Source organism: Enhydra lutris, unplaced genomic scaffold (assembly GCF_002288905.1).
Source record: "Enhydra lutris kenyoni isolate GAN:26980312 unplaced genomic scaffold, ASM228890v2 scaffoldscaffold33, whole genome shotgun sequence".
In the NCBI taxonomy this organism is placed as follows: Eukaryota; Metazoa; Chordata; class Mammalia; order Carnivora; family Mustelidae; genus Enhydra; species Enhydra lutris.
The window spans coordinates 2,834,889-2,845,244 of NW_019154117.1; the positions used below are offsets into that span (position 1 = coordinate 2,834,889).

Sequence of the window (10,356 nt, forward strand, 5' to 3'; positions counted from 1 at the left end):
CTCACCGCTGAGGCCCCGGGAGTGCTGTCACACTGAGTGAACAAATCAGACCTGAGAGACTACATAGTATGGGATTCGATTTATGTGCAGTGTCCGGAGAACACAACTGCAGAAGGATGTAAAGCAGATCAGGGGCTGTCTAAGAGCCTTCGGTGGGAGCAGAGATAGCCGGCAATCTGATGATTGTTCCACCGTTCTCGAAGTTAATTGTCCCTGGTATGAATTTTATGGTCTATGGGTTATATCCCCATAAAGCTGCTTGAAAGTGGACAGGAAATCTTGTAGCCATGTGACTTAGTGTTTCCATGACTTCCATTCACCCCATGCAATCTTCAGTCTCTTACTGGCTCCTTCTTATTTGTCTCCTTCCTGTGTTTTGGTCTGTAATTTTGTTCTACATGTTTCTTTCAATGATTTTATCCACTCTTATGGCCTCAGCTGCCACCTTGAACCTTAAAGTGCTCTCTATCTCCAACCCCAAGATACTTCCCCAAATTCTAAATCGGTACTTCCAAAAGCCTGTTGGACAAATCCAACTGCATACTCCACAGAAATGTCAACCTTGATTCATTTAATATGGTCTTCAGGGTCCACCTCACCTTCACCCTTGACCTTAGATTCCCTTCGACGAGGTTCATGAATTATTCTTCCAGGCTCCATATGAAATATAAATGTTTCCCAACACTAGTATAGTTTCACCAAAACCTAAGAGTGGATTTTTTTAATTTATTGAAGTATAAGTTCTTAACTAGTAAGTAAAGCTGTGTGCTTCTGTTTTCATTAAATAACCATAGTGGCTATTAAACTGGTATTTCGGGGCACCGTTGTGGCTTGGTCATTGGGTGTCTGCCTTCAGATCAGATCAGGATCCCAAGGCGTGGGATTGGGCCCCCCATTGGGCTCCCCATGCCCCCCCAGTGGGCTCCCCGTTCAGTGGGAAGCCTGCTTCTCCCTCTCCCACTCCGTCTGCTTGTGCTCCCTCTATAGCTGTGTTTCTGTCAACTAAATAAATAAAATTGTTTAAAAAATTTTTTAATTAAAAAAATTAACTGGTATTTCAGGGGCACGTAGGTGGTTCAGTCGGTTAAGGGGCTGACTCTTGGTTTCAGCTCTGGTCATGATCCCAGGGTGGTGAGATTGAGTCTCATGTCTGGCTGCTCACTGGGCGGGCAGCCTGTTTAATATTCTCTCTCCCTCTGCCTTGTTCCCTCCCCTGCTCACACAGTCTCTCTCTCTCTCTGTCTCCAGAACACAACAAAACATTGGTATTTCAGTGTATTTTAGTGTGCAACTCTAATTCCCTTATTCTCTCGTCCCTATAGGTGGTGAATAAAATAAGTTCCCTGTACACCCAAGGAAGTAAGTGTGAAATGAGGGGCTCTCACTCCAAATATGAATAAACTCAGGGTATTATATAGGAGCACACGATAGGGAGCACATCTGACATTTGGATGTTCCCCTTCAGCTACAGAGAAATCAATGGCGCACGAAGGATTAGGGGTCTTTATCCATCTCAGGAAATGTTTGCAATTAGATGGTTCAGAGTGACAGACTGTAATGTTTCCCTCTCATTTTCGAGATTACCAGTTAGACTGAGCATGTTTTCCTGCCTGTGGACCCTTCACATCCCCACTCCCATGAATCACCTTCTCACACAGTTCCCATCTGACTATGTGGAGTCTACTGTCTTTTCTCTTGAATTCAGAGGAGCACTTGACTGCCCTGAGTTTGGGTGATGCTGGGACCAGCTGGGCCGGAGGTCAGGCCCTGAGGGTCAGGACCAGGTGTGGGGAGGAGGCTAGGCCTGGGTCAGAGCTGGGCAAGGGTGGGCAGGGCTGGGCTGGGGGCTGGGCAGGCTCAGGGCCCAGGGTTAGGAGGAGGTGGTGCTGGGACGTGTGAGGGGGCGTCAGGGTGGGGACAGGGGCAGGGCCCGGGATCCGCACGGGGTCAGGGCGTAGGGTCAGGTCGGGTCGGGTCAGACTGGGGTCAGCAGCCCTGGGTATGGGTACAGAGGCACCGACACCCCGCGGCCGAGGCTGGCTGGCGGCCCTGCTCTGGCTCCTGTTCCCGCCCGCAGGCATGCGAGGGTCCTGGTCGGTGGCCTCCGGTGCCCTGGCCCCCGCTCCGGAAGAGGACGGCTCAGAGGAGCCCGGGCGGCCAGAGGGCGGAGCACAGCGGTTGGCGCCCGAAGCTGGTGCGTTGGGCTGAGGCGTGTGGGCGGAGGGGCTTCCGGGAGGGGCTGGGGGGGCAGCCGCCCCCTCTTCTCTCGGCCCCCTCTGACTGGCTGCCCTAGGCCATCCCCAAACCCCAACACAGGCGGGTAATAGGCCCCACTGTAGACCCCCTGGAACTGGGCAGGTGCCAGGCTTGGCCCTGGCATGGCGGCTGGGCTGGGGAGGACTGCGGCTGGATGAGGGGCCCAAGAGACGGCTCCCAGCCCGCCAGGTGTGAATCCCGGGACCAGGGCTGTCTTCATTAGCCCACTTCCTCCTCTTCGAGAAACCGAGCGTCCTGAGTCAGGGCAGCTGCGGCTTCCCCTGGGTCCTGCAGCACCAGACTCCTGCCTGTGACCCTCCGTCCCTGAGATGCTGGGATGGGGTGGAGGGGCCACAGGAGCCCTCTGGACACGTGATCTGGAGCAAGTCCCGTAGCGTGTGAGACCTGCAGCTCTCCGGTCTGCAGAGTAGGTGAGGAGGTAGACTGTGCTAGTCAAAGGAAACGTCTGGGATGTGCCCTGTCGCCAGAAGGTGGGTTCAGGGACGCCTGTCTTCCCTGCAGATGCAACCATGGCCCCCTGGTGCCCCTTGCCCTGCTCTAGCCGAACCCTGGGCCCTCCCTCGTTCCTCCAGGGTTCCGCCTGTGCTCTGCTCTGTGGTCCTCTGCAGCGGTCAGGAAGGCGGGGTCCAGCAGCCCCTGGATTTTGGACAGGCGCCTTGAGCCTTGGCTGTAGTTTTCATGTCTGTGAAGAGGAGGAGGGCCTCTGTGATCGCATCATTTGGGGTCACCACTGTCTCTATCATGGACAGGCTGGGGGGTGTCTCCACAGTGTGTGGGAGGCCCAAAGTGACTGGGAGGATCTACGGTGGCCGGGATGTGGCGGCTGGCCGGTGGCCGTGGCAGGCCAGCCTGCTGCACAAGCGCATGCACGTCTGCGGAGCTGTCCTCATCGACCCCCTCTGGCTGCTTTCCGCTGCCCACTGCTTTCTCAAGTGAGTCCCCTTCCTGGGTGCCTGCAGACGGGCTGCAGGGCAGGGCATGCAAGGGAGAGGAGGAAAAGAGTGATGGGTGTCCGATGACAGTTCCTCTGGGCTTTACCCTTGAGCGGCGTGTGGCCTCCAAACACACGACATTCCTGCCTTTGACCCGTGTCCCTCCACCTGAATGTGCCCCCCGCTCACCCCATTCTCTGTCCTCGGCCCCAGTGCCTGTCCCCTGACACAAACGTGCCCCCGGAGACTGGCAAGATCTGTCCTGGCGCCATGCAGTGTGGACAGGCTCTTTGCCTCCTTGGCCAGGGCTTCTGCTCAGTGTCCCCAGACTCTGGGGCATCAGACTTACTGCTTCTGCAGAACTGCATGCCTGGGAGGAGTCGCGGTTGCCGGCACCCGCCTGCCAGGCTGTCTGACCTTGATGTGGCTGCTCGAGAGGCTGGCTCCTCTGGCTTCCTGGGCCTGGCTCCATGCCCGGCTTCGGGACAGACGAGGAAGGGTCTCAAGGGAGTGGAGGGGATCACAGACCGGGGCAGGGAGCTGGGCTCAGGCAGAGTAGCTTTAAGGGCCCAGGGTCCCATCAGAACTGGCCCTGTGCCACACATGAGCCCCTCTGTGGCAAGGGGGTGTCTCCATGCTGGCAGGAGAGAAAGCCAATGTGCTGAGAAGGGAGGGGTCCGTGGACAGGGAGGGAGGTCAGAAGAGGTGCAGTGGCCCAGATCTGGAGGGAAGGGTTTGGGCTGGGTGGGGGGAGGAGGTCAGGAGGGGTTGAGGGGGGCGGTTTCCGGGTGGCGGGCCGTCCAGTCAGGAGGGTAGGACGTTTTGTCACTTCTGTTCAGGGGACAAGGCAAGGTTCCATTTTCTGCACTCATTTGCTCATTTACCAGATCTTTTGTGAATGCTTATGACAAGTGGACAAACAGCTGTGGGGCCGGAAGGTATTCATAGGAGGAAGGGGCAGGAAAGGTGTGGGGCCGCAGCTGGGCCATGGGGAGCTTTGGGATGGGTCAGGCTAGAGGGAGGTTGGAGCCGGAGCTTCTCTGTGTAAAATGGAGGAGCTCGGTGTGAGGCCCCAGCGAGAAGCTTTGAGCACGAGGAGTCCCTGCTCCTCCAGGTGTAGCGGGGAACAGAAGCACAGCTGGCCTCAGGAGAGCTGGGAAGAGGAGACCCAAGCGGCCTGGCCTCCCACAGGCGCAGGCTCCGGAGGGAGGGGCGGTTAGACAAGTGGCAGGGAGAGAGACCTGGCCCGTGCTCAGAGCGGAGGGTAACCGCGAGCTCTTTCTGCCAGCAAATCCCACGCCCCCACGGACTACCAGGTGCTGTTGGGAAGCACGCAGCTCTACCAGCACACTCAGCACACGCGGGAGATGCCCCTGAGCCGGATTATCGTGCACCCAGACTTTGAGAAGCGTCACCCCTTTGGGAGCGACATAGCCATGCTGCAGCTGCACCTGCCCGTGAACCTCACCTCCTCCATCGCCCCTGCCTGCCTCCCAAGCCCTGGCATGCAGCTGTCCGGCAACTTGTCCTGCTGGATCACCGGCTGGGGGATGCTCAGCGAGGACAGTGAGGGGGTGTGGGGCTGGGTGAGGGCCACAGGGGAGGAGGGAGGCGTGCTGGGTCGGAGGGGGCCCAGGCAAGTGGCCATGGGACCTTGGGCCTCGGGCCTCATTTCTAGAGGACGGGACTATTTTAGTTCTAGTTCTGAAAAATGTGTGATTCTAAGTCCAAGGGACTGTCCAGCCTCCAGCATTCTCTCTCTCTCTCCCTCGTGTGCACATGCACGCATGCACGTACACATGTGCACATGCACACACAAAGGCACACATGCATGTATGCACACGAAGGCACGCGCACACACGCACACACGTACACACGAAGGCACACAGGCTGGTTCTTCCTCCTTGAGGGCAGGGACCGTGTCTCACTTGTTCTAATATCCCAAGGGGGCCGCAGGGCCTGGCTCTTGGTAGGCATCTCACCATCGCTCCACACTGGTCTCCCAGCTCCCATCCCACGTGCCCTGCTTTAGTGGCAACATGGCCGTCTGCTCTCTTTAAAACATGAATCTCGCCACTTCCTGCTCAGCTCGCTGCATGTCTTCCCATCTGTGCTTAGAACGAGCCCAAAGTCCCCGCTTTGGGGGTCGGGCCTGCGCGTCACTGGCCCCCAATCTCCCTGCTACATCCCCCGTCCCAGCCACCAGCCTTCTTCCTGTTTGAGTGCACCAGGCTATCCTCACCCCAGGGGCTTGGCCTCGCCTGGCTTCTCCACCTGGCCTCTCTGCCCACCAGCCCTGGCTGACGGGAGTCACTTTGCCTTTATGCTACCACTTAGCCCCTCCTCTGCAGTCGTGTTGCTCACAGGAGTGGAAAGAGGTACCTCCTCCCATTCTGTTTCCTTCACACCATCTATTAGATCTATAACAGTCCCGTCCACTTCCTCACTCACCCGGTGTCCCCAACAACAATGCCCCTTGGGTCGGGGTGTCCACAGATGTCCAGCATGAGGACAGATGAATGGACGGGTGAGTGCTCGTGGCTGGGAGATGAGTGGCTGGTGGCCGGTGGGCAGATGCTGGAGGGATGGAGCCACACGTGAACGGGTGGGTGTGTGGACAGGTGGGTAGAAGGAGGGAGCACGGTGGGGCATGAGGTAGGAGGATGGAGGGATGGGAGGAAGGTCAATGACAGGCAAGTGGTCCATGTTTGCTAAGGGCCCATGAATGGCGTGTGTTGGTGGGATTTGCCATCTGTCTTTGTGGACTAGGATGGGTATGAGGTGCAGGAAATGGAGGGGCCTGTGGGGAGTCTGGGAGATGGGAGAGGAGCCTGTGAGGGATGAATGGAAGGCTGCCACCATGTTCCAGGCTCATCTGTGCTGAGCAGGCCCCGTGTTTTGGGGGCACTGGGGGTGCGGCGTGGCTGGGCTTCCCCACAGTGCACGCCCCTGGTCTCCTTCTTGTCCACACAGAGCACCTGCACTCGCCCTTCCATCTGCAGGAGGGTAAGGTGAACCTCGTGGAGAACGAGTTCTGTAACGTCTTATACAGACAAAGACTCAGCAACAGCAAGAGCCACTCTGTGCGAGAGGAGATGCTGTGCGCTGGGGACTTCTCGACGGGAAGGGCCATCTGCCAGGTAAGTGGGGCCGTTTCTCTTCTTCCTGCCTGCTTCCCTCCATGTCCCCAGGGGCCTGTGTTGCTTCTTGTCTGCGCGTGGACCCCCCTGGGCCTGTGTGTCTTTCCCTTCTAGTTTTTCCCTCTCACTTTGATGTCGCGCTGCCCGTCCTTTTCTTTCAGGAACTCCTTGTACTTTTGTGTGTTCTGGATGTGCTTCGGCTGCTGGGCACGGGGCCCGGAAGGGTCTCTTTCCCCTCTGTGTGAGCCCCTCCTGCACGTGGGCCAGCAGGCCCAGCGAGGGAATGTGGCCAGCCTCATGTAAGGCAGCTCGGCCGGACCACCCTGGCGCTCTGACTTCAAGCCCACCCTGCCTCCCAGCATGCTCCCCGGGCTCAGCCTCGAGAGCCAGCCAGCTTTTGGATGCCTGGCTCCTACAAGGAAAGCTCCAGAAGGGGAGGAGAGGAAGGGAAAGAGGGAGGGCCCTGGAGCCAGACACACGACTCAGCCACTTGTCCCTGCCTGCCCTGGGGCCTTGGGTGGCACCTTCCGAGCCTGAGTGGGATTCTGAGGCCTCCTTCATGGGGTTGTTGAAAGGCTGGTGTAGTGGGCTGAATACTGTTCCCCAAATTCATGTTTACTGGGAACTTTAGAATGTGACCGTACTGGGAACTATGTAGGGTCTTTGCAGCTGTGATTAGGTCTCGAAGTGAGACCGTTCTACATTCAGAGGGGCCCTAAATGCAATGACTGGTGTTTTTAAAAGGTGGAGGGAAAGACGCCAAGACCCTTGACATCAGAGTCTGCCTCTAGAACTGGCAGAGGCAAGTTTCTGTTGTTTTCTAAGGCCCCTGGTTTGTGGTCATATGTGATGGTGGCTCTGGGAAACCCAGGAGGTGTGAGATGGGCCTGCTGGGGGGAGGCTTGACTTACAGCCACTCTCACTACGGCCTGGGCAGCTGCTGGGCCAGGGGAGGGGCCTCAGCCGCCTGCCCTCCTGGTAGGAGGTAGACTTGCTCGCCTGGTTCTCAGGCCACAGCCGATAGTGGGGACCCTCTGGCCCAGCCTCCTCACAGGGCCAGCTGCACCCAGAGGGGACACACACTCAGACATCCCTTCTGACTCTTCCCTGCACCTGCCTTCTCCCGCGGAGGCCAGGCCTGTAGAGCTTAGAGCCGGTGCCCTTTGTGGGCCTGGGGGCTGGACATTGTAGTACCATCCACCCCAGGCTGAGGACCCCTCTGAGCTGGACACCAGGGAGCCCCCAACCCGCCCACCCCCCCACCCCCGGTAGCCTTCCCATCACTGCAGCCCGTCCATGAGATTCCATTGGCTGCATCTGCCAGGCCTCCTGCTCTGGCCCCCACCCTGGGGCTCTCTTCTCTCCCCTGAAGAGCTCCTCCCCATGCAGGGCGCTGGAAGCAGCTCTGGGCGTTGGGTGCTGCAGGGTGACTCAGCGCTCAGATTGTGGGGTGGACGGACCGGGCTCCAGTCTCAAACAGTCATTTCTCGTGCTGGGAGCCCAGCCGAGATTCCTAACCCATGAAGTAGGGGCGCCGACAGCCTCCCCTTCACAAGGTTCCGGTAGAGAGTTTAGCACCGCGCCTGGTCTGTAGGAAACAAGGAACACAGGTTGGCCTTCACTCTCCTGCCCAGTCTGCCTTCCCGATCTGAGCACTGCGTGTCCTTCTGAGCCTGTCTTAGCCTCGCCCTCTCGGACGTGGGCGCAGCTGCCTGGGCCCCGCCGGACACACTCGCACACGTTGCTTGTTCTGTCTCTGCGCGGTGCAAACCAAGGTGCGCTTGGCGGGGGCTCTGTCAGTGTCGGGGTTTCCTCTGCCTTCTGAGAGCTCTGCAGGGGCCGGGAGGCCGCAGGAGTCCATCCTGCCTCCTCCAGGCTGGCCCCGGGCCCGGCATGATATCTGCAGCTCACCTGCGCGGATAGCTGAGGCCTGGAGAGGACACAGGCTGTGGTGGGAGAGGAGGCCCAGCTGTGGCGGGCTCACCACGGGGAGAACCAGAGTCACTCCAGGTGGGGGTCCCTGGGAAGGCAAGAGGTCATCACTCTCCAAGGAGCCCCTGCCTGTGAGTCTGGGCCCACACTGGTGAGCCACCTCAAACTGGATGGCTGAAAAGACAGATAGTCATCATCTGGCGTTTCTGGGGGGTCCAAAGTCTAAAATGGTGGTGTGGGCGCTGCCAGCTCTGTCGGGAGGCTCGAGGGAAAAATTTCCTCTCCTTCCTCAGGTCCTGGGGCCACCTGCACTTGTTGGCCCGTGGCCGCCTCTAACCGCAGAACTCATGGGTCTAGCCTTGGCTTTGGGGGCCCAGCTCCTCCTGTGACTCTGACCTCCTGCCGCCCTCTGTCTCGTGGGGACCCACCCAGACAACCCAGGGCAGTCTTCCTATCCCAAGACCCTCAACTCCACCACCACTGCAGAGCCCCATGTAAGGTCTCGGGGTCCTGGGGTGAGGCTATCATTGGCCAGCCACACCTGTGCCCTTCTGTCTCCTCCAAACGACCTCGTCCCCAGACCTGGCTCTCAGCCGGACATCTGACAACACCCAGGCTGTCGGTCGGCCTAGGAGCCCAGCAGTCTTCCTGTACCCACACCCACCATGCATTGCCAGCCTCTCCTGGGGTCCCGGAGTCTCTCCAGCGGAGACGTGTGGCAGGAGTGCCCTCCTCCCCAGAAGACCCCCCAAGAGTACTGAGCCTCCCAACCCACGCCACCCAGGAGTGTCCCCACCATGCCACCAACGTGCCCTGCCAGTGTTTCAGGACTCCAGTAACTCCCAGCACCCCACCAGATGACCCCTACCAGGTGACCCCTGCCTGCTCCCCCAGCCCCCAGCAATGTGGGCTGCCTCCAGCAGGCCTGGGCTTGGGTGTTTTCTGGTCATGCTCGACCAAGAAGCGGGGAAAAATCCAAAGTCCTAAATGGATGAAAAGGAGGGGGCCCCAGGGTGTGGGGATGGATGGTAGCTGCAGAGGCTTGGGCCGACCTGCCTCCACTCACAGCCAGCCCTCCTGGCCCCTGTCCCTTGTCCCAGCCGCCAGCGCCCCCCTTGGTGGACGGGCAGAGGGCAGAGTCCTGAGGGACGGTCGAGTCCCATGAAGTGCAGTTCCCAGGCCCACCGGTGTGAACCTGAAGGGTCCACGGGGCGACGCAGGCCCAGACTTTCCCAGACTCACAAGTCCCACCTGCCTCTGCTATTCTCAGACTCTGCTCCGTCACCCACACTGACTCCCCTCTCTCTCCTAGGGTGATTCCGGGGGCCCCCTCGTCTGTGACCTCCCCATGGCCTGGGTTCTGGTGGGGCTGGCCAGCTGGGGCTTGGACTGCTGGCACCCTGTCTACCCCAGCGTCTTCACCAGGGTCAACTACTTCACCGACTGGATCAACAAGATCCGGAGGCTCACCCCTCCGCTTGATCCCACATCTGCTCCTCAGATCCGGGTTCCAGATCAGCCTCTGCAGGCCACAGGCTCCTCCAGCAGCGGCACAGCCCTCGTACCTCCCCAGACTTGGCTCCTGCTGCTCTTTGCTCTCAGGGACTCACGGCAGGCCCTGCGGTGACCCACCGAGCCCCTCTGTCCAGCTCTCTGCCTCCAGCCCCAGTCTGCTTGCTGGAACCTTCCACGCCTCCCCTCCCGCAACCCCACTGGCTCTCAGTGGTCCCTCCAGGACTTTCCTGTCCATCAGCTTCCACCCCCAAGCCAAGCCTGAAAAACCAAAACAGAAACAAATAAAGACTCGTCCTGCTCCTGTCTTGGGACCCCACTGCCCCTCCTGCTTCTTGGCATTCGCCCATCCCTTGACATCAGGCATCTGGCTCCCAGGACAACAGTCCCAGGGTGGAGGGGAGAGGGCAGGGCTGCCAGTTGGGAAGAGGGCAGACTTCACTCCTGCCTCGGGGAGCACTGGGGAGCACGTGCGCCTTCAGAGGAAGTGTGCGAGGCAGCTCAGGCTGCATAACAAACACTAGAGCTGGGGGGTGGGGGCTCAAACAGCAGGAATTTATCAC

At 59.2% G+C, this 10,356-nt stretch overlaps 1 protein-coding gene across 1 annotated transcript; it reads left to right on the forward strand.

Annotated features, from left to right (window-relative positions):
- The first annotated feature begins 2,001 nt into the window (after positions 1-2,001).
- LOC111153477 (putative serine protease 47) lies at positions 2,002-9,908 on the forward strand. The gene is made up of 5 exons (XM_022512499.1): positions 2,002-2,194; positions 3,047-3,209; positions 4,498-4,775; positions 6,183-6,349; positions 9,594-9,908. The coding sequence occupies exons 1-5, from the start codon at positions 2,002-2,004 to the stop codon at positions 9,906-9,908; spliced, it is 1,116 nt and encodes a 371-aa protein (XP_022368207.1).
- Positions 9,909-10,356: the final 448 nt, after the last annotated feature.